Source organism: Bos indicus x Bos taurus, chromosome 21, assembly GCF_003369695.1.
Source record: "Bos indicus x Bos taurus breed Angus x Brahman F1 hybrid chromosome 21, Bos_hybrid_MaternalHap_v2.0, whole genome shotgun sequence".
NCBI classification, from domain to species: domain Eukaryota; kingdom Metazoa; phylum Chordata; class Mammalia; order Artiodactyla; family Bovidae; genus Bos; species Bos indicus x Bos taurus.
In genome coordinates, this window is record NC_040096.1 from 67479365 (window position 1) to 67502951 (window position 23587).

The 23587-nt window shown below is 53.8% G+C and overlaps 1 protein-coding gene across 4 annotated transcripts in view; it reads right to left on the minus strand.

Moving 5' to 3' along the window:
- The window catches only part of CDC42BPB (CDC42 binding protein kinase beta), a 98358-nt gene that overhangs the window by 11788 nt on the left and 62983 nt on the right, over window positions 1–23587 (minus strand). For 3 of the 4 annotated variants that reach the window (XR_003507509.1, XM_027521723.1, XM_027521722.1), the window contains exons 8-25: window positions 22907–23155; window positions 21435–21514; window positions 19032–19198; window positions 18837–18956; window positions 17991–18124; window positions 17385–17627; window positions 15205–15315; window positions 13955–14199; window positions 13775–13880; window positions 13276–13400; window positions 12792–12897; window positions 9123–9271; window positions 7802–7896; window positions 5875–5954; window positions 2799–2888; window positions 2444–2521; window positions 1071–1176; window positions 425–561 (exon numbers count right to left, since the gene is read on the minus strand). Coding sequence is in view for 3 of the 4 variants with exons in the window: in XM_027521723.1 (XP_027377524.1) it covers window positions 425–561; window positions 1071–1176; window positions 2444–2521; window positions 2799–2888; window positions 5875–5954; window positions 7802–7896; window positions 9123–9271; window positions 12792–12897; window positions 13276–13400; window positions 13775–13880; window positions 13955–14199; window positions 15205–15315; window positions 17385–17627; window positions 17991–18124; window positions 18837–18956; window positions 19032–19198; window positions 21435–21514; window positions 22907–23155 (2421 nt within the window). In the remaining variant the exon portion in view is untranslated. The remainder of the gene's footprint in view (window positions 1–424; window positions 562–1070; window positions 1177–2443; window positions 2522–2798; window positions 2889–5874; window positions 5955–7801; window positions 7897–9122; window positions 9272–12791; window positions 12898–13275; window positions 13401–13774; window positions 13881–13954; window positions 14200–15204; window positions 15316–17384; window positions 17628–17990; window positions 18125–18836; window positions 18957–19031; window positions 19199–21434; window positions 21515–22906; window positions 23156–23587) is intronic. The other variant, XM_027521724.1, reaches the window with a different exon arrangement.

Genomic DNA, 23587 nt, shown 5'->3' on the forward strand with positions numbered 1-23587 from the left:
GGGTCCTCCCCCGCTGCTGCTTGGCCGGCTGAGGCTGGGAGCAGAGCTGCGTCTGGGCCCAGGAAAGCTCGGGACGCTGCTGGGGAGGAGCCCCCCATCACCGAAGGGATTGCAGGAGACAAGGTGGGTGGCTCAGTGCATGGGCGTGCTCATAGCAGACGTGGCGTGCTGTGACACGTGGCATGTCATGGAGTGCTGGGCCCGGCGCAGCCCCTTCAGATGGCACTGGGCTTAAAGCCCATCAGCCCAGGAGGTGGGACAAGAGGCCTTGGATGAGTGTTTCTGCGGGGTCCGAAGGACCCAGGAGGACAGGGCACCCAGAACTGGCACGTGGGGCAAAAGGATGGATTTCCAGTGCAGCCGGGCGTGGCTATGGTCAGCAGGCTGGCCGCGCACCTGAGCATGGCCGTGGGTCACGTCCTACCTTCACGTAGCCCTTGTAGGCTGTTCCGATGCCTCTCTGCACGTCCACACCTAGAGGCCGCTTGGACTGCTCGGGGGGGATGGGGCACACTTGGGGGGCGCGGTCTCTGCAGGACACGTGGCAGGCAAACGAGCACACTGCAAAGGCACAGGGGGCGCCGTGAGACCCGCGCCCCCGAAGCGGCGGTCACAGGGGACACGTGGCACCCCCAAAAGGGACAGTTCCCACAGACACTCGGGGACACGGGTGTCAATTAACTTCTCTGCACACTCATTGGCCCTGGCACAGGGCAGGCACACGACTCGGAGGCGTGAAATGCTAGTAACGACAGACCCGGAAGAACAGGCCACACGGCGGTGCTTCTCCAGATGACTTGGTAGTGAAATATTTTAAAGCTCTTTTTACTCTGCTTTCCCTTACTTTGGAAAACAGATGTGGATGTTAATTTTACAGCAAACAAGGACGAGCAGGCACCCTGGCCACCCCGGAGCAGCGCACTGTCCGCTGCAGCAGGACTTCAGCCTTGGCTGGGCCCGGCTCAGCCAGCGGAGGAGCCTCCGGTGCCCCCTCCTGGTTGGGCCACCCCGGGCTCCAGGCCTTCACCACCCCTTCACCCCGGGCCCTCGCGGCGGGCGGGCGCACTCACCGTCGCAGGCGTAGCCCTGGCGGATCAGCCCCACCATCAGGGAGGTGCAGTGGCTGCATTGCGTGGGGCTGGAGAAGGACTTGATGCTCAGCTGGTGTGCCTTTGGCTGCAGGAAGGACGTCGAGGGTGAGACAGGGAGGTGGGGATGGGGCCACCTGCTCGTGAGCAAACGTTTCAACCTCCAGGGCGCGACCTCGAGAGGCTGAATCACGTGCTTTCACCATGAGGTACATGGCTCCCAGGGGTGCCATCCACGGAGAGGCTGACCCAGAGAACGAGCCCACATGCGCCTCCCACAGTGAGCACCCTCTCTGCCCACGCCAGTGAGACTGGTGGGCCGGGGCGCCGCAGAGACACCGCTGAAAACACACTGGCGCGAGCCCCTTGCCTGCAGGGGCTCCAGGGCTGGCCTGGGCCACATTTTGGGGTGCACAGCCCCCCCACTGCAGTTCATTCCTCCCAGGAAGAGTCTGGAAAACCCCAACACTCCTCACTGGGAACCGCGGCGCTGGTGAAGCTTAAGGCAGCAAAGAGGAGGGATCAGCGCCCTTCAGGGCACAGAAGACATGGAGCCGTTTGTCAGAATGAGGGCTCAAGCAGCGCAAAACCCAGAGCCCGGTCTGCTCTCTGCCTCCCTGAGAGCCGCAAACCCACAGCCTGGCTGTCGGCTAGACTCAAGTGAAACCAAGCCCCGTCTCTAGCAGGCACGGCTGTCTGCAGCTTCAGCCTTAAGAGAGGCCGTGCCTACGTTAAAGAAGAAAAGCACCCAGCACGTGAGGCCAGATGCCTGCTCAGCTGGGAACCTAGGGCCTCATCACACCCTCAACGTCGGGCTCAGCTCTCCAAGATACACTGACGAGCACGACAAGTTAGGAAGCGGCACGTTCAGCAGCTTTCCATTTACGTGGGGGGAATATTGCCTCCCAAAAACCACGTGGTTCTCTAGGGCTCCAAGCGCAACCAGATACATGGGAATATGTGTGAAACAGGGACTGAACGACACGTAACGGAGAGCGGCACACTACCGGGGGCGAGACGTGGTCTGGGGAGAGGGAAGAGGACCGGGGAGACCAGACTCTGAAATTTTCCAATTAAAATGCGCTCATGTGTCACTGGTTTAATTAAGAAAACACAGGGTCCTGACACTTTATGGCTCAACACGCTACTCAGAAGAAAACCTTACTCTGTAAACGGAAACATTAAGCTCAGCGTGTTCACACAAAGCCCCGCTGCCCCGGGAAGAGCGAGCAGGGTCCTGACACTTTATGGCTCAACACACTACTCAGAAGAAAACACTACTCTGTAAACGAAAACATTAGGCTCAGCGTGTTCACACAAAGCCCCGCTGCCCCGCGAAGAGCGAGCAGGCCTACCTTTGGTCCCGCCAGAGCGAGGGTCTGTGCGCTGGGCAGCGGTACAGCGGGCAGCCTCGGAGGGGCCCGGGCCACGTCCTGGGGATAAGCGGGGACAGGTGAGCAGCGTCCAGCTCAGCGCACGCCTCACTCGGCAGCACCGATGAGCAGGAACCGTTCTGCAGTCTCAATCTACTGTGCTGTCGGGACAGCCGTGGAGCCGCCCTCAGCAGGCTGAGGCCCCACCGGGAATTCTCAAACGAGGCTGCCTCAGAGGGACAAGCTGTCAGGGCAGCGCCTGTGAGGGTCTGCGAGGCGCGCAGACATGGGGAGGGGTCAGAGCCCGGCTCTCGGGGGTCGACGGGGCGATGCTCACCTCCGGCTGCTCTGCGCCCGCGGCCACAGAGACCCCTAAGGACGCCTCTGGCTTTGGAGCTTGGGTTTCTTGCTCACTAGTGGAGCTGGTCTGAAAACAAAGGCAGAGAAACACTGTGGGGATACGGGAACTCATCCTGTGGAAGTCAGAGGCTAACTGCACGTTCTTCATTTAAAAAGCACGTTTCACTCGGGACTTGGGGTCCCAGCCCAGACTCAGTCCCACCACGGACCCCACCTCACTCACAACTGTCTTGCCTTCCCGAGACCACTGCCCTCAGAGTCCTGGGGTGGGGGCGACTGTGAGGGAGGGTTACCGCTGAGGCCTCACCCTCCAACCGCAGCCTGGTCCGCCCGCCCTCTGAGCTCGCAGGCCGTGACTCACTCTACACCCGGGAGCCCTAAGCTGAAGTGGCCACATGCTCCAGAACCTCATTTCTGGGACCGAGAATAAATTCTAACATTGAAAAGGGCTGTGGACCTATGACCAGAAGGAGGAATTTCCCTTTAAGTTCCATGACACAGGGAAGCAATGCTTGGTTCTAAGAATTCAAGACTCTCAAATTACTTTTACAAGCTGAAGCTAAAGCCACATTCTAAAACCACCTACAGATAACCTCAGGAGTGCTCCCGACTTGAACACTCCCTCGTCACCAGCAACTGTGTTTTACAAACACACACAATTGACATAGCATTGTCAACAGGTGACCCAGGGTAGCTGGGCAGGTAGTTCCACACCGAACTCCCATCGAACCACATCAGAGAAACACTTTCCACTGGCTCGAACTAACCAGGCTGCTGCCTAAGGAGCCAAACTCACAGGGAAGGCAGGAGGCACACAGAGACACACGCACGACTATGTGCTGCGGTGTGTAAATCCTAAGCACACTCGTCAGGGAAAGGCCAGATCCATTAGGCACAGGTATAAGCAACCTTCCCCCATAAACGAGGTATACAAATGAGTTTTTAGATAAATGCATTTTTAGATAAACGAAGGGCAAAAGAACAGTTCGTAATTTAACTGCAGCCAAGGAACAGCCCCGCTAGTTTCATTTGGCCGGACAATTAACCGAAAGGGTGCAGACGGGATGGGGAGGGGTCCGCACTCGGAGGCGATGAGCACGGGCCCCGCGCCGGCAGTGACTGCCTTCTTCCCAAGAGGCTGGCAGAGAGGACACGCGGGAGGAGACGGAGCCCTTGCTTGTGACAGACGGGAGGAACGAAAACCAGCATTCCCACCCGATATAAACCTCCAGGAAAACCTACTGATTCAGTGCTGTGGCCAGCATTTTAGTGTAAACCACAGCTTCGCACGGGGAAGGCAGACCAGGAGCTTCTATCAGAAGATTCTCAGGTCTGCAAACCCTCCTAACACACCCGACTCTGACCAAGGAGTTTTTCATCAGTAACTGTTCTTCCTACTTAAGTCACGGGCTAGCGAGGGATGAAAATTAAACGTGAAAAACAGCAGGAGTGCTAGCTACAGGGGCCGGGGTCTCAGATCACGCACAGCCTGCCCCTCCGGCCGCCCCCTGTGACAGAAGGGACGCGCTAGAGGCCACCTGGCCCGTGGCCTGCCGCCGTCCACGAGCTCTAGAGAAAAGCCACCCCATCCTGGCCACAACCCGAGTCTCAGCCTCTCGGGAGTCTGTGTCTGGCCCTGCAGTGCTGGGAGGAGGCACGGGGCTGACCAGCAGCCTGTGTCTGGAAGAGCCGCCAGCGTGAACAGTTACATGTATTTGCTTCTTAAAAACTGAGGACTTAAGGGAAGGCAGCATCACACACTCGATAAAAACCCCTCTTGACAGGTGCATGTAAATAGGTGGGTGCCCAGAACACTGAGAGCAACACAGATCTGCTGTGGTTTTGTAACAACTGGTCTAGGCTAGGATCACGGTGGTCCGCTAACCTGCAGATGACCACTGGTGCCTCCTGAGTCCCTCTGGGGCAGGTCCGCAGACACCACCTCCACCTGAGGGCCAAGAAGCTTAGCATCCCCAGTGCTGAGCCAAGTGGCCTCCACTCGCAGGAAGAACACACCATCTCCGGTATAGAGTTCACGTCAAAACTTCCAACCCATGTCTAATCGAGAGGAAAAGTGGAGGACAATCTACAAGACAACCGGTTTGGACACTACAAAAATATCAGGTTATAAAGAGGGGGTGGGGGGCGCGACTCCAGGTGGAAGGACACCAGAGAGGCGCTGGCTCCTGGGCAGAGGGGGCGGCCTGTGCTCAGTGACCTCAGCAAAGAAGCACCGGGCACTTTGGTGTCTGGGGGTCCCGAAGCTCGTGCTCAAAAAGCTCCGTGTGTACAGAGAGAGGGAGAAAGCAAGGGGCAGATCGCCAGGCGGGAGGCACGTGTGTGTTCACCGTGCTGCCTTCAGCCTTCCTGCAGGTGTACAGTGTTCTGGTAAAAAGGAAACAAAAGCAACGACAAACACATCGGGGGCCCGTTAGTGAGACCTGCCGTCACGATGTTCACCGGCTTGTCTCAGGGGTGGCCAGGAGGGGTCCACCCTGCAGTTTGGAGGAAGGAGGACCAACTGCCCCGCCTCCAAGGGGTGCCGTGAAGAGCCTCAGCGGCCGAGAAGGACCGGCCCAGCCGCTCCCAGGAGCTGCTTCCCGCGTCACGGGGGCTCTGGCTGCCTCCGGTGCGGTCACCCCGAGCGGAGGCGCTGAGCTGCACCACCAGGACCCCAACAGGGGGCCCAGAGCCGGGCTGTTCTTCCATACCACCCACCCCACCCATCGGCGAGTCTGCACAGAAGCCCCTGAAGGGGTAACGTGACCAGCTGCAGGGGGAGAATGTGTGTTTTAAAAACTGTCTGAAACACTCACTGCCCAGGCGGAGGCTGGCGGGGGTCTCTTTCCTGAAGGTGCCAAGCACTTCCTTCACCCCATGTGATTTGAGGAAGTGGGAACGCTTCTCTGGGTGCACTTCACGTACCTTAACTGTCTCAAACTGTCACATGTTAACTTACTGGTATGTTTGTGGTCACAGGTAGCCAAACCAAATTAAACTATTAATATTTCTAATTTATCATAAATTCATTTGTCACTTAAAAAAATACTTACTCTAAATGTCAGATCATGTGCAAGAGGTGCAGTGTTGAAATACTCAAAAATAGAATCCTGAAAATCTGGAAGTTTGAGTCCTGTAAGAATAAAACGAGACTTGTCAAGGTACAAAATTTAAGACTGTTTCTTAAGCTTTATGGGAAGAATCAGTATCATCAAAATAGCAATGCTCTGTAAGTGAACTGACAAATCTGATGCGATTACAGTAAAAATACCATTAAACTTGCCCCAGAGCTGGACATCTGGAATAACCAAGGAAGACTACCTGGCAAAAAGGTGGTAGGAAGACTACCTACCACCCCTCTAAAAATTAGGGGGTGGTAGGGGAGGAGACCTACCAAATACTGACGCAGATTCACTGAAGCACATGTTCTAATTAGAAGCATGGGTCCTGCCCGTGGACAATGAACAAGGTAGAAACCCAGAAACAGCCCTCAGCCCCCATGGCAACTCATCTCATCTACGGTGAGACTGACATCTGAAGTCAGCATCGAGAGGAACTTTTTAATGACTGGCATCAGACAGCTAACAAGCCTCAGAAAAAAAGACAGAATGGGTCCTCCTCAAACTGTATGTCACAGTAACTTCCCAATGGGTCAGTAATCTAAATTTTAAAAATGAAGTCACAGAAGTATCTGAAGAAAACATGGGTGAATTACTTGAACAACTGGGGATTTGGGGAATATTTCCCTATGACTTAAAATAGGGAAAAAAACTAACAAATCTGACACATAAAAATTAAAATAGCAAAACAAAATGAAAACGATAACAAAAAAACACCTAATGCTTGGCAAAAAAAAAAAAAAATCGGGCTTCCCTGGTGGCTCAGTGGTAAACAATCTGCCTGCAGACGCAAGACGCACGGGTGTGATCCCTGATCCAGGAAGATCCCACTGGCCGAGGGGCAGTTAAGTCTGTGCGCCACGACTACTGAGCTCTGTGCTCTAGAGCCCAAGGACCGCAGCAAGGGAAGGCCACACGCCCCAGAACCCGCGCTCTGCCGTGAGAGAGGCCACAGCGACGAGAAGCCCACCGCAGGGGCTCCTGCAGCAACGAAGACCCAGCACAGCCAAGGATAGATAAAATAAAAAAAAAAATAAGCCAAGGAAAAAGACAAAAAGACAAACTAAGATTATTTGCAACTTTTGTCAAACAAAAGACTCTAGCCCTCAACATATAAACAGCTTCTAAGAATTAAGAAAAAGCCACAGTCTGAACTTTTACAAATGAGTAGAAAATACCAATCTATAAACCACAGAGTGAGGTACAAACTGCCCTCAAACACATGAAAAGATGCTCAACCTTGCTCGTAAGAAATGTGAATGTGGTGCCACTTCTCACCCGCTCCAAGCGAGGTCACCCCTGGTGGGTGAGGCTGCAGGGCAGGGACCCCCGCCTGCCCTGTGCCGGGGACATAAACCCACAGCCCAGGAGCAGAACCCAGAGCCGGCACGGCTGAGCCTGATTGTGCGCACGCTCCCCCTCCACCAGCAGCCCTGCAGCAAATGTCGCACGCACGCGGCACGCCCCGCCGCAGGGGACTGGAGCAGCAGGACTCCCAGCGGGTACTGTGCCGAGCCGGCTGCACGAAGACCCGGGCCGCCAGCCAAGGGTCGTGGCCTCGCCCGAGCACAGGTCAGGGCAGGCCAGGCCTCTGTGAGGCCTAATGATACAGACACAGGCACCTGCTTTATATTTTCAAGATGGAACAAAGGGAAGAATACACCGAAAACTGTGGCTGCCTTTTTGGGAAGGCATCTTTGGACATACCCTATTTCAAAATTTGGGCTTTGGGATTAGGGTAAGCGCTTTCCTTATAGAACTAAAAACCATTAAAATTAAAAGAAATTAAATCTAAAATAAAACCATTTCATTAAAAAAGGTTTATATGTAAACAATTCAGAAGCTTATGATACTAATTTACCAGTATCTGCTCTAAACTTTTCTTCCATCTTCTTCTTCAAAATTTCCATTTCTTCTAGTAGTTCTCTATTTTTGGCTTCAGAATCCTTTAGTTTGCTAAAATACAAAATAAAAGGCTTTAAGTGCCCTGAGCTCAGGTCATCTCTGTGCTGGTTCAGAGTGTCAAAGTAGGCAGGTTGGTAGGAAGGGGGTGTGTGTGTGTGTTGGGGGGGTTGCTTCTCCCAGGCGTCTGGGAAAGCACCCAGACCCAATGGACAGACACTCAAGCCCACTCTCAGCATCAGCTGCTGCTCACTGCGTCATGGATCATACACGAGCTTCACTTAAAAAGTCACAGTTTACAAAGTGTATCTCATGAGGCCCTAATGGAGTCCCCAACGGCCCCACCTCTGAGGACGCACGGCTCAGCTGTCCTCAGTCACTCAGCTGTCAGGCCCCAGGCGTCTTCCCTGGAATGAGCGCAACAGTGGGCCGCACAGAAGAGCCGCACCACTGCATGCACAGTGGGGCCTCTGCTCCCAGCGGGGCGAGGACGGGCCAGCACCGGGCCCAGCGGACCCTGGCGGGGAGGCAGGCAGCAAGCCTCGCTCAGAGCCCTGTGGTGATCATGGTGACGCCAGGGGAACCGGTCACCGCCCGCCCCTCACCCCGCTCTGTGAGGCCTCACAGGGATGCTGGAAGGGTCATGTGTTTTCACAGTAACGGTCTCACAGCAGCCCCAAGCAGAGGCAGTATATTTAAACAGCAGCTGTTACCACCATCAGTTTTTCAGCCCCAAACTGACACGATTTCCTGTCAGTGACACCATCACTTCCAGGTCCCCCCCATGAAGACGTGTCAGGGCTTGGCCAACCACGTGGACAGGTCCACCGCAGGCAGGTCGGCCCAGCTTTCTTAAGGCTGCAGCTCATTACAGACCCTGAGGGAACAGAACAGAACCCACAGACGGCAGGCTCTCATCAAACGTCTGCTGAACTCACTGCCTTGTCAAACAGTGTTTTCTATGACTGCTTGAAGGTGGGGAAAAATTCTGAATATTTTAGTGTGTTGATTTTAGCTTTTAAAGAAAAAAACGCTAAGCTGAAGAGGTGGACAGGAAGGCCAGAGAGGTGTCCATGGATATGTGGGTCCTGTCACCCAGCTCAGGGCGGCAAGCACCCTGTTCACACTCAGAAAGAGACACAGACACTTCAAAACTGCAGACTCACACACGCTCATTCTGTCCTGAAAACCCTGCACATGCTCATCCATGCCCCAGGCCTGAGCACCGAGCGCCAGGAACAGCACTCTGCTCGTCCCAACAGCCCCGGGTTGGCAGGCACCTTTCAAAGGAGAGGTTCACGTCCTTGACCTTCCTCAGCTCCTCCTGCACAAGCTGCTTGGCCCGGATCTCCGCTTCCAGGGCCGACTGCAGTTCCAGCCGTGCAGACATGTCCAGCTTCTGACTGCGGCGAACTTTCCAGAGCGGGTCCTGCAGAGGTGGTTTCAGATGTTAAAACACATTCTGAACCAACTCACTCCTTTAACAACATTAACGCTAACAGGCAATTTATCTTCTTTGAATCTTAAGACTTTATTATATTTAAATATTAACTCTCGGATGTTATTAAATTCCATGGGACCCAATTTTAGTTTTGGTATTTTGTAAGTGCTTTCTTAGAGATCTTCTAAAGAATAAAATTTACTTTCTTAAAAATAAAACTGAGCTGATAGGGTAATTTCTCTACATGGTCCCAGTACACTCTTTTACCAATTTAAGCTATATTCTAGGATCAGAGTTATTCTTATTTTTCTACCTCTTGAAACATCGTGCCCTGTTATCATCTTAGTAATTACATCATTAAAAGACTAAAATAATAAGAGAAAGGAAGCGCGATGGGATGAACTGAAGGATGAAGCTACAGGGAAATAAACCAGTTGAGGACAGCTTCTTTCTTATTGAGACTCCAGATGTATTCCACTGACTTTCAAGAGTATAAGAGAAATCTGGAGAGACTGTCTTGGTAGGCTTTTATTTACGTTTTCACTGAAAACAGTTAAGAATTTTTCATTTTTCCTCCGTAGGAGTAAAGAGGAGACGGGGGTGTGGGGAGCACGTGGGGCGCCACCTACTGGCAACAAAGGGACCAGCCACAGGGAGGCTCAGGTGAGCAGACCCAGGAGGAAGCAGGTAACACTTCCAAGGATGGAGCATCGAGCTGCGCGGCGCTGGAGCGGCGAGCGGCCGAGAGGAGATACCCCACGTCCAAGGTCACAGAAACCCCAGTAATATGGTAGGGCGCTAAGAGGGCATCAGAGGGCAGATAGAAACCACAATCACAGAGAACTAACCAATCTGATCACATGGACCACAGCCTTGTCTAACTCAATGAAACTATGAGCCATGCCATGTAGGGCCACCCAAGAAGGATGGGTCATGGTGGAGAGATCTGACAGACTGTGGTCCACCAGAGAAGGGAACGGCAAACCACTTCAGTATTCTTGCCTTGAGAACCCCATGAACAGTATGAAAAGGCAAAAAGATAGGACACTGAAAGATGAACTCCCCAGGTCAGCAGGTGCCCAAATGCTACTGGAGATCAGTGGAGAAATAACTCCAGTAAAAATGAAAAGACGGAGCCAAAGCAAAAACAACACCCAGTTGTGGATGTGACTGGTGACGGAAGCAAGGTCTGATGCTGTAAAGAGCAATATTGCATAGGAACCTGGAATGTCAGGTCCATGAATCCAGGCAAATTGGAAGTGGTCAAACAGGAGACAACAAGAGTGAATGTCGACATTTTAGGAAGCAGCGAAATAAAATGGACTGGAATGGGTGACTTTTACTCAGAAGACCATCATATCTACTACTGCGGGCAGGAATCCCTCAGAATAAATGGAGTAGGCATCATAGTCAACAAGAGAGTCCGAAATGCAGTACTTGGATGTAATCTCAAAAACAACACCACCCTTATGGCAGAAAGCAAAGAACTAAAGAGCCTCTTGATGAAAGTGAAAGAGGAGAGTGAAAAAGTTGACTTAAAGCTCAACAGTCGGAAAACTAAGATCATGGCATCTGGTCCCATCACTTCATGTGAAATAGATGGGGAAACAGTGATAACAGTGTCAGACTTTATTTTTTGGGGCTCCAAAATCACTGCAGATGGTGACTGCAGCCATGAAATTAAAAGATGCTTACTCCTTGGAAGGAGAGTTATGACCAACCTAGACAGCATATTAAAAAGCAGAAACATTACTTTGCCAACAAAGGTCAGTCTAGTCAAGGCTATGGTTTTTCCAATAGTCATGTATGGATGTGAGAGTTGGACTATAAAGAAAGCTGAGTGTCGAAGAATTGATGCTTTTGAACTGTGGTGTTGGAGACGACTCTTGAGAGTCTCTTGGACTGCAAGGAGATCCAACCAGTCCATCCTAAAGGAGATCAGCCCTGGGATTTCTTTGGAAGGAATGATGCTAAAGCTGAAACTCCAGTACTTTGGCCACCTCATGCAAAGAGTTGACTCATTGGAAAAGACCCTGATGCTGGGAGGGATTGGGGGCAGGAGGAGAAGGGGACGAGTGGATGAGATGGCTGGATGGCATCACCGACTCGATGGACATGAGTTTGGGTGAACTCCGGGAGTTGGTGATGGACAGGGAGGCCTGGTGTGCTGCGATTCATGGGGTCGCAAAGAGTTGGACACGACTGAGCGACTGAACTGAACTGAATTTGTAAACATGATGGCAAGAAAAAAGTAGAAATGAGGAACATAAACTGCTTATTCTAATCGGTGTTTATAAATGTAAATACGAAAATGCTTCCAATCACAAAGAACACAGCTGTTTTTTTCCTTCAATAAGATCATGAACCGTCAATGTTTTCCAAAGTATTGTGTTTTGATGATGGAAGCGTGAGAAGAGTGAGAGGTGAGGATGCGCTGGAACCCGTCTGGGAGGGACTCCCAAGGTTCTGGGTCTACAGGCCGGGTGTGCTGCGGGTTCTGTGTGCTGGGACAGGCAGCTCGGTCTCCCTGGCCCCCGCCTCAAACCAGAACATGGAATAAACCTGTGGGTCCACAAAGTTTAATTCTAGCTGGAATTCTAATGAGGTTGTTCCTCTTTCCCTGCACTCTTACTCTGCGATTCTCACACGCGCATGTTTAACAAGGGGGACAGAGGAGAGGGACCAGCACCAGCAGCCTGGCGCTGGTCACACTCTGGGCTCACAGAGTCACATGGGCCACCGGACACCGGATCATCACACTGACGAAGCACCCGATACAAGGGCGCTGCTGCTGCTGAGTCGCTTCAGTCGTGTCCGACTCTGTGCGACCCCATAGACAGCAGCCCACCAGGCTCCCCCGTCCCTGGGATTCTCCAGGCAAGAACACTGGAGTGGGTTGCCATTTCCTTCTCCAATGTATGAAAGTGAAAAGTGAAAGTGAAGTCGCTCAGTCGTGTCCGACTCTTAGCGACCCCATGGACTGCAGCCCACCAGGCTCTGTCCATGGGATTTGCCAGGCAAAATACTGGAGTGGGGTGCCATTGCCTTCTCCATACAAGGGCAAAGTCCCATGCTAACTTAAGCCTGCTAACTCAACAGGGATTTGCTAGACAAATGGATGGTGGGGAAGCAATCTGTGATCCCCTGACAACTGACAAGGTGCTGGCTGCAGGCAGTAACGAATCCGCCTGCCAACGCAGGGGACATGGCTTTGACCCCCGGTCTGGGAAGACCCCACCTGCCGCAGAGCAGCTACGCCTGTGCACCACCACTACTGAAGCCTGTGTGCTCGCAGCCCGTGCTCCACAGGAGACCTGCCCAGCGAGAGGCCACGCACCGCAACTAGAGAGCAGCCCGTGCCGCCACTAAGACCCCACACAGCCATCGATTCCTAAATTAGAAAAGACGCAGGCCTCACAGGAGCCTCTGATGTCACTGAACTCACACTAAGGTGGAGCCACTGACAGCCACAAAGCAACACAGACGCGGCTTCCAGACCCAGACCTACCAGCGTCCTCGATCCCAGACTGGAGCTCCGCAGCGTCTCGAGCTCTTCGGTCATCTTAGAGGCCAGGGCCTGGAGGTAACCCCGGGCGTCCTTCTCGTCGCTGACCCTAGAGGGGAAAGGGCCGTCCTGTGAGCGAGCACTGCCTGCTGTCCCTCCTCAAGACATGGAGGCTCAGCACCTCACCACCCAGGCACCGTGACCGCTGACCCCTGGTCAGGACAGTCCCAGCTCACTCTCTGGGCTCCTGGAAGCTCTGCTCCATCGCCACATGTGGGGCCAGCCCGACCCACACCGTGGGCCACGTGGGGTGCTGCCTCCCACTTGCAGTCCCACGTCACGGTCACAGGACTGAACTCCTGCCCCCGGATGTTACCGATTTGGGGGAGACGAGGTGAACTGGGTACCGAGCCCGCAGAGGAGCAGCGTGAGGTGTGGAGGCGGGGGAGGTGGCTGGGGAACCGTGACCAGGCCCGCGGGCACGTACCACTGGATGATTTCTGCAATCTGGGCCTCCCAGTGGGCGACCGACTCCTTCTTGGCTGCCAGATCCTGCAGCTCATCCTCCAGCTGCCTATTCTGAGCCGTGAGCTTGTCCACAAAGGAGCAGAGCTGGCGGGAAACGGTCAGGACACACGATTCATTACTCGTTTACACATGACGTCAGCACCGCAAAACTGCAGGCTCTTTTGAAAGGTCTTCACATTTTCATTCACCATTATGAGGGTTTGCCAACCTAACTTCGAATGTGGGGTTCCTGGCCATATGTAACTTAAGCCCTGCTTCAACAGAAATGTGAGTGTCAAAGTGATCAGAGCTAGTGGTTACAGATAATCAGCAGCTTGTAACTAAATGAAGACATCCCACTTTGAAGACTAAACATATTCCATCATTTAGAAATTAAGTTACTTAAAACCCCAACTTCTAAGACTCAAGAGTGAAAAGAATGGCAGCTTCCACAGAGCGACACTCAGCCCTTCGATCACCTTCTCGTTCTCGGCAGTCAGCTTCTTGTTCTCCTCGAACAGCATCGCCCTCTCCCGCTCGTACTTATCCCTGATGGTGCCCACGGCCTCCTCCATCTCGCTGTGCCTGAGGACGCAGGACAGGCGTCAGGGCCCCCGGCCGCGGCGCGCCCCCGGCCCTGCCCCCACACGCGCACTCACCGCTCTCGCCGGGACTTCTCCAGCTTGTCCTTCAGCACCATCACCTCTTTCTGCAGGGCCAGCTGCTGGCTTTCGGAGTCGTGCACCTCCTTCTTCACGTTCTTCACCTCCAGCACGTGGGAGGCCTCGCGTCTCACCAGCTCCTCTTCATAAAACAGGACTTTCTTCTCGAGCTCAGATTTTATCTTGGAAATCTCCTGCTGATGTTCTAGGGCGGCACCTGGCCCACGGCCCCCCTGCTTCATCTGAGGACAAAGGTTGGGACAGATCAGAAATCTCTGCATCCTCCTCGAGGGCCCCGCCTCACCCCGCCCACAGCAGACACAGTAAGGGCTCCCGACGGCACGCACTGATCCTTCCCACGGCTGCAGGGCAGGCTTTGAGGGGGTGGGGGGTTCTGCCCTGGAAAGGTTGAGTCCAGATTTGCCTGGGACCCCAAGGCCCTGCTCACACTCTGATGTGAGTGGCCCTCAAGGTCTCCTCATGTGGTCTGTTCATTCACACCAGAGGATTCTCTGGAGGGCCCTGAGTCAGGCACCTCCTGCTGACAGGGTCACACAGGGTTTCTGCTGTCATGGGTGGTGACGTGGGCACTGAGCTGTCAGGCTAGGAGGGTCGTAGGGGTGAGGGGGTGAGGAGAGCGGGGTGGGGGGCGAGCTGCACGAGGCTGGACAACAGGAGGGCGTCGGGGAGGCTGGAAGGTGGGGTCGGGGTTATTCGAGAGCGCAGGAAGCCATCAGCGGCCAGTAGAGGCGTGACGGGCTCTGACTCTGGAGTGACACGCTGCCTGGAGAGGACAGACTACAGAGGTGAAGAGAGGGACCGGGAGACGCAGTCACGGCACCAAGTCTAGGCGAAGGGCCAGCTATGAGAGGGAGGAGACTGCTGTCTCCATCGCACAGATGAGGAGAAAGGCTCAGAAAGTGGAGGCCCGTATCTGAGGTCTCTCAGCTAACAGGGAGCTCCTACAGCCCCACCCCACCTCAGCCCCCTGCGGACAACCAGCAGGACATGGGCTGTGAGGAGCCCTTCCAGAATGACCTGCACTGAATTCACAGACCAAGACACAGAGAAAGCAAGAGGTGTCAGTGTACGAGGGCTGGTTCTAGGAGGTCAAGTGAAGGATCTGGTTCTGAAAAGCGAAAAGCTCCCACGAGCTTCCACGTCGGGATCCCGGGACTCCCACCCACTGGCTGCCAAGGACCACGGCCTGCCCCGCTCCCTCGGTGAGGAGAGACTCGCAGCGCTACCTTGAGGGCCTCGAGCTCGCTCTCCACTTGCTTGGAAAAGTTCTCACTGTGCTCCCGCAGCTTTCGCTCCTTGGAGGCCTCGGCCACCGCATCCTCGAGCTGCACCTCCAGCTGAGGAGGGAGAGAGCGCTGCTTACCGCAACCCGCCAGGCCCACCGTGGCTGGAGCCCTCCTGGGGAGGCAGTCCCAGGGAACCGAGTCTCCAGAAAGCTTCCTGATTCTTCACGCTCCCTCAGATTCCATCACAAGTTAATGGCTGAGAAATACACGTTGGGACTTAACTAGAATGGCTGGTTAGCTTAAATTCTAATTTAAACGGATACACTGAAACTGAATTTCAAGAAAAGATACAAGTTTGTGAAAACAAGGATTTCTGATGCCTGCAGAACACAGATTCATTGTCCAAAGGGGAGATTCCAAACACACACCAGCGTGGAGAGGGTAAGGAGGTCTGTGTACCATGACCCTGCCTCAAGCTGAGCACCCCGGGCCCAGCTGCTTTGGCTGCAGGGCTACCCCCAGAACCAGAAGGGCTGTGCCCAACCAGGGGTTCACTGAAGAGAGCTGTGGTTGGCTGTAATTATTAACACAAGTGTCCTGGGGTTCCACAACCAACTGTCTAAGAAGAAAGCACAGCCATCTTGAGGCCAAAGGACAAAGAGCCCTGAACATGAATGGAACAGAACAGGTATTTCCAGGCCCTCCTGGCAGTGTACTGAGGGAACCCCAACAAATTTATAGGTAGGGCTGCAGGAAATATGCTGCCTGTTAAGAGCAGAACATATCGAACCTTCTAGGATAGCAGTTTTCAAAGTGGGGTCCTGAGGCCCTTGAGGACCTGCAAGGCCTTCCTCCTCTAATTCCCTATCTTAGGAGCTAGGTTTTCTTCATGTAAATTATACAGCAAAGGTTATCACTACAGACAACACAGAAACACAAATGAGAATCTGGGTGCTTTCTACTAAATCAGACATTAAAGAAATGCACAAAAATGATCATGGCATCCAGTCCCATCACTTCATGGCAAATAGATGGGGAAACAATGGAAACAGTGAGAGACTTTTATTTTCTTGGGCTCCAAAAATCACTGCAGATGATGACTGCAGCCATGAAGTTAAAAGATGCTTGCTCCTTGGGAAAAAAGCTATTAAGAACCTAGACAGCATATTAAAAAGCAGAGACATTCTTTTGTCGACAAAGGTCTGTCTAGTCAAAGCTGTGGTTTTTCCAGTGGTCGTGTATGGATGTGAGCTGGACCATAAAGAAAGCTGAGCACTGAAGAATTGATGCTTTTGTGGTGTTGGAGACTATCGAGAGTCCCATGGACTGCAAGGAGATCCAACCAGTCAGTCCTAAAGATCAGTCCTGAACATTCACTGCAAAGACTGATGCTGAAGCTGAAACTCCAATACTTTGGCCACCTGATGCGAAGTACTGACTTCTTGGAAAAGACCCTGATGCTGGGAAAGATTAAAGGCAGGAGGAGAAGGAGATAACAGAGGATGAGATGGTTGAATGGTATCACCGATGGACATGAGTTTAAGCAAGTTCCTGGAGTTAGTGATGGACAGGGAAGTCTGGTGTGCTGCAGTCCATGGGGTTGCAAAGAGTCAGATACGACTGAGCGACTGAAATGAACTGAACTGAATCCGTCTGTGGTTATGTGAACATTTTTCAGTTTTAACTTCTAAGTTGTTAAACATTAAGGCCTGTAACCAAATACACATAAGCTCCCTGGGGCCTTGGTGACCTTCTGAGTGTCGAGGGTCCCAGAGTCAGTCTCGGTCCCTGGGCTGAGATGGGCCCTCCACCCGCTTCTAGCCTTCAGTTCATGGAAGCCATGCCACATCACGTCACGGCATGTTTCTATGGTACTTCTGGGGCACAAAGCCCTCTACTTTAAAACTTTACTACTACAGAGACCTGTTTTAATAATTTCACAAATGTATGTATGTATCTTGTACTACAGAGACCAGTTTTAATAATTTCACAAATGTATGTATGTATCTTGTACTACTACAAGATAAACACTTGGCAGAGAAACTTACTTGGCTTCACATGAAATTTAAGATCCATTTTACTTCCCAGTGATTTACGGGATGCAGCCCGAGCTCTCAAAGCCACCTTACCGGGACCCTCCAGACACCCCATCAACACAGCCCGACGCCGCGAGACGCTACCTCCTTCCGGCCCTTGTCGGCCCTGCGGACCTCCTGCCGCAGTGCGTCGATCTTCTGCATGGCCGCCTCCACCTCCTCCTCTCGGTCCCGCAGCTGCCGTGACACCTTCTGCTTCTGGGAGCGCAGCTCAGCCATGCGTTCGTTGAGCTCCGAGAACTCCTGCAGGGCCAGCTTCCGCTGCTGGTGGGCATCTTTCAGCTCTCGGGCCTGGGACTTTAACCGCTCGGAAGCCTCGATCAATTGCTGAACACAAGGAGTTACAGGCTGTTTACATTTGCCTAACAAAGACCGGAAGGTGAGAAGCATCACCTGTTGCTGTGTCAAGGGTTTGAAGTGACAGCAAATGCTGGTGAAAAGCTGCAGCCTCAGCCTCGAAAACTGAGCTCCCCGGGAAGGCCCTCTGTCGGCCCCAGCACAGCCTGAAGGCCACCAGGGCCCAGGGAGCCCACGAGGTGCCCAAGCTTGCCTGGCTCAGGAATCCCGACCTCTCCCGTGTCATCACACCATCACAGAGGTGGATGAAGGCCTGCAAGTCTCCGACGTTTCCATGAACGCAACTGCACACTCCGCGAAGCCATGCACTTTCCCACAGACGGGCCCGCCTACCTTGTGGAGGTCCTCCTTCTCCTGCCGCACCACGCGGTACTGCTTCTCCAGGCCCTTCAGCCGCTGCGCGGAATCCTCGTGCTCCTGGCGGAGAGTCACCGTGTCCTCGAGCTGCCGTTCCAGCCGACTGGAGTCTGAGCGAAACAGGAAACAAGCCGGGATCCCTTACACGCGCGTGGCCGCCAGCACATCTGACAGACCCCCCAGACTTGGCTCTGACGTGTGTCCACACCCTCTCCCTGGGGACGTGAGCCCCGGGGCGCCTGCGGCCCGTCTGGCCCTCGCTCCCGTGTAACAGACAAGCACAGCTGGGCAGTGTGGGAGGGTCTCGGTGAGTAAGGCACTCAATGGCAGCCTTTTCTCGGATCAGGAAGGTGGGTCCCAGAAGGAAGCAGAGAGACGGCCACTGACTCGGGGTTGATTTGAGATGAGTCAGGTGTAGCGCCGACCCACATGTCAGGCTAAGGGCTGGGACTTAACGGTGCCTTGAGTCTTCAGGAAGCTCTGATAACTGGGAGCCACAAAACATGACTCTGGTGACACCAGATCTAGCACTTTAACATTGAAGAGGAAGCCCAGCTGTGGGAGAGAGCTCCAGAAAGAGAGAGTTATGGCTGTTCTGTCTCATATATATAAAGCATTAATTCTAACAGCTCAAATCATTTCCTATAGTGTTAAGGTTAGGCACGTTAAAGAAATCATTTAAAATAAACTGACAAAACTTTGCTAAACTTTAACTTTTTTTCCCTGCTTTTCCATCCAATGGAAAGGACTCCGAGAATGTTCTTTGCAGAAAGGAAGATCTGAGAACAGAGAGTCTAAGCAGGGTGACCTTAGAACACTCACCTGCTATCTTATTCTTCAAACGTTCGATCTCTTCGTTCAGCCGTTTGATCTCTTTGTCCCGGGCTGCACCGCCCAGGGTCCGGGCTGAGCCATGGAGGGACTGGACGGTCTGTGTGGACTCTGGGGAGGAGACGCATGTGAGCACGGGCCGTGGGGGGCAGAGGGCGGTCCCCGAGCAGAGGCCCCACCCCTCACCCTGCAGCTTCCGGCTCAGCTCCAGCCTCTCCTGCTCCAGCCTCCGGATGCGTCTCTCGTAGGCCTCCACCTGCAGGCTGGCCTCCAGATCGCGCTGCACGCCCTCATCTCTGGTCAGTGTGCTGGACTGCAGGATGCTCTTCAGAGAGCCCCGGTCAGAGAAGCAGCTGCAGATAAAGCAACAGCGTGTTCTCACCCACGGAGACTTTACAGGGACTTCATTAATGTTTAGAAACTTCCTGGGGTAAAAGATAAGCCTTTTCAAACTGGCAAACAAAATCACCTGTGAAAAGACTATTGTTTATGGAGCCAAAACCAGACAAGAGTCTTCCTTGCCCCAAACCACTGGGTGGCAATGGGTAGTGAGAGGGCTGGTTAGACAGAGCACCTCTGCAGGGCTGGGAAGTATAATTCTCTTTCTTTCTTTTATTGAAGTACAGTTGATTCTGGAGAAAGCAATAGCAACCCACTCCAGTATTCTTGCCTGGGAAATCCCACGGAGAGAGGAGGCTGGTGAGCTATAGCCCGTGGGGTTGCAGGAGTTGGGCGTGACTTAGTCACTGAACAGACGATGTGGATTCACTTCACTGTGATGGCGCCGAGTGTAATCTCTAAGTCACCATGCACACCTAACCATGAACTGAGGGAGAAGGCCTCCTGCACGAGGGCCTGGGCTGGCAGGGCCTGGGGGGCTGTGGGCAGAGGCGCCCTGATGCTCAGTGGCGGCTGCAGCATGATGAGGGGCGAGGGCACGCTGGCTCTGCCCTCACCGGGACCGTCCCCTCAGCCTCTGGGGCTTGTCGTCTCCCGCATACTGTTAGCACCCTGCACGGCTCCTTCCAGTCCAGCCCCTGGACCAGCACAGCCCAGGTCCTCACCAACCAGCAGCGACTCACGACGCGCCTCTGCACGAGCGCACTCTGATACACAGATTCGGGCTGAGGAAGGTTCTCTCCGTCAGAGCTGAACTTGGGGACAAGCCACTTAGCTCCTCTTGCTTTTAACGTGATGACAATGTCAGGGGCGTTTCTGAGTTCTACACAGTGAGGGAGTGTGCACATACACATACACAGAAGGACAGTCAGGGACGCTTTTCTGAGTTCTACAGTGACTGTGCGTGCACGCGCACACACACACACACACTCTCCCTCACAGAAGGGCGTAGCTGGTGTTTCTCAAAGGTGGTCTGTTTCAGGAAGAGGTCCCTGGGTTAACCTGCCAAACCTGGAGCCTCCCTGGGGGCCAAAGGTCCGCAGGTGTGACAGGCACCCAGTGAGCTGAACGAGGTGGAAGGGCCTAGAGCCTCTGCAGAGGGGCTAACAAGTCAACACGTCCAGCACACCCAGAATGCCGCCACTGGGCTGGAAGGCATCTGCCGTCACTCTGGTCTAAGCACTACTAACTCCAGCATCACACCTGAAGAGAGCTTTCACAAGCTAGGGCAGAAGTAGGCCGCTTCCGCGGAGAAGGCAATGGCAACCCACTCCAGTACTCTTGCCTGGAAAATCCCATGGATGGAGGAGCCTGGTAGGCTGCAGTCCATGGGGTCGCTAAGAGTCGGACACGACTGAGCGACTTCACTTTCACTTTTCACTTTCATGCATTGGAGAAGGAAATGGCAACCCGCTCCAGTGTTCTTGCCTGGAGAATCCCAGGGACAGCGGGGCCTGGTGAGCTGCCGTCTATGGAGTTGCACAGAGTCGGTCACAACTGAAGCGACTTAGCAGCAGCAGCAGGCCACTTCCGTAGAAATTTATACCAATTTAGGCACCCGCGGCTGGAGGCAGCCAGGAACCAAGCTCAGTGACCTCGCTCCAGGCGCCGAGGCAGCCCCATTTGTCTTATTTTACTGCCTTTCTTCCTCAGCCCCCTTTGCTTGGCCCAGTGTCCTTTTAAAATCGAGTTAGAGCACCATGAGCGCCACAACTCTGCGGAAGCCCCTGGAGACAGGCCACACACACGACCCCCAGCCAGGGCTCCCGCGGGTGTGCTCACAGGCGGGGTTCAGCTCTCATCTACAGCCCCTCCCCGTGCCCCCGGGAACCCCAGGGCTGCAGCAAAAACCCCCACGAAAGCCAGCAGAGCCCAGATGAAGGGGACGCTTAGCAGGGGTGACCAGACAACCTGCTGCCGGCCAGGGCCCCCGGTGTCCCACCTGCGCAAACCCCGTTTGGCTGAGTGGCCAGCAGAGGTCGTGGCCAGCAAACTAGGGCCTGCAGGCTGAACCCCCTCAAGTCTGAGGTAAAAACGGCTTTTCCACTTTTAATGGGTTGTTAAAAGAGAAGCTCCCTCAAGCACAGAACACGTCCAAGTCCCTGGCTCTGACGGGGCTCTGCCCCACATGGAGGCTCCTCCACCCCACGGGAAGACCCCCACCTTCGGGGAAGGCAGACGAAGACGCACCTTTCCGTGGTGAACGTGAACCCGATGAACGGCAAGTGCAATCCAGAGAAGCCCGTGTGAGAACCAGGAGGTAACACTTCCTGCAGGAGAACACAGCCGACGTGAACAAAACCATGTTCAAACCAACAGAGAACAGGAGGGGAGAGCGTTCCAGGGGAGTCACGGTGCAGCGGGGAGCCCCACAGGGCCTCCCAGAACGCTGCCCACTCGGGGCTGGGTGCCAGCCGGTTCCCGCTTCATTCCCAGCTTGAGCCAAAGCACGAGGCTGTGAAGGGGATAAACACACTGCTTCTGAGACAGCGATGCTCAGGCTGAAGTGGGATCAGGTAACTGCAAACCTTGTAAAGCGGCAGGAGCCGCTGCTCACCGTGACCCTGAGCAGGGGGGACACGGGGCGGAGGCAGGGGTGCTGGGTTCCTGCCCTGAAACAGGCCAGAAGCGGGGTCTGGAACCCAAGGGGAGACTGTTTTACATGGGTTTACTGCTATTTTTCAGTTTGAGGATCCTTCTCTATTAAAAATAAAAGCAAAGTTATTTACCTGGGAAATTTCAGTGTGGAAATACGTTTATCTGAAGTTCAGGAAAAATCCTTTCAAAAATAATATTAATACTTTCCTCGGTCTTTTCTCACATCATCTAAAGTTCCACTCTTATTTTACTAAGAAAGAGCCTCTAAAGCCTCTAATCAAACACAGTTTTCTTTTCCCTGGTTAAACCTCAGTTTCTCTATCCCCAACACTCATGTTAAAGGGCTTAAAGTAACACATACTGAATGTTGAGTCTGATGAGACCAAAATAATTTCACAACACGTGAGCAAAACTCTCCGGGCCCAAAAAGTACAATGAAGAGCTCCTCAGCGGCCCTGTGAGACCAGGTCAGATACCAGGTGGGCCCCACGGCCAGCACCCAACGTGGAGAACCACAATCTGAGACATACACTAGGTGGGCCCCACGGCCAGCACCCAATGTGGAGAACCCAGGACCTGAGACATCAGCGCCTCAAAATCGGCCTCTCATCCCTGTTGCTCCCGACCTCCGGCCATGCAAGCAAACAGTCACGCACATGCTGAACACACATGTCGGCAGAAGAGCGGACATGTCCTCGAGCACAGGGACAGTGAGGAGGAGCGGAGACCCAGAGACCCATGCCACCGTGGGGCCACGGGCAGGCCCCTGGCAGGGGGACAAGGCAGAAGGGACACTCTGATGCAACAGAGAACATGACACTGTTCACAAAGGCACAAAAGCATCAAATAATTCTGATGAATCCTAAAACAGAACAGCTATTTAAAACTGAGTAAGCCATCTCTTTAAGGACCAAGCTGAAGGCTAGAATGAGAGGTGCATTCCTTGAGGCAACCGCCACAGTTTCGGAAGTTGGCACAGTTCTCAGATTCGCCACCTTGATGAGCAAGCCGTGTGCACGCAGACCTGAGACACGGCATGGAGGGCAGGGTGCCGCCACACTTACGATGTTCCGAAGCACGTCGTCGTCCACGTCGAAGTTGGACGTGTCGGAAGGACTGCTCACATCCGGGATGTAGGGCGCCTCCAGGTTCCGGATGTTCTCCCAGTTCAGCCCTTGGAAGAAGGCATGCTTCTTGAAGTCCTCCACCCCGTTCTGCCCCAGCCGGCGCTCCCGGCTGCAGATCAGCCTCTGGATGAGGTCTCTGGCCTCCTCGGACACGTCTGTGACGTGGGACGGGAACTGAAACCGCTCCTGGGGGGGCAGGGGGGCAGTCAGGGGACTCGAGGCACGCAGGCATCACGGGGAACAGAGCAGAGGCGCAGCTGCAGCGCTACAGTCCCTTTCTGCGTCCCAGTGGCCAAGCGCAGCCGAAGCTGATGGAGCTTCATTCCAGAAAACCCTCAGTCTCGCTGGTTAGTCACGGTGGACTTGTCATCACCCTGCACGTGAACTAAAACGGTGATAAATGCCCACCTATCAAGGTAGCAAAGAACACCAACAGCAGGTTGCAGGTGGGCGAGAAACGGGCACACCTTCAGTACGAGTTTTGCCCACAGCATCAATGAGAACACACGACATGCTCGTGACGCCATTCTGCTCTGACCAAGGAAATTGAAAAGTACCTCAAAGCTCATCACAGAGGGACTTGCTAAAACGAGATACACTGCACACATACACACGGTA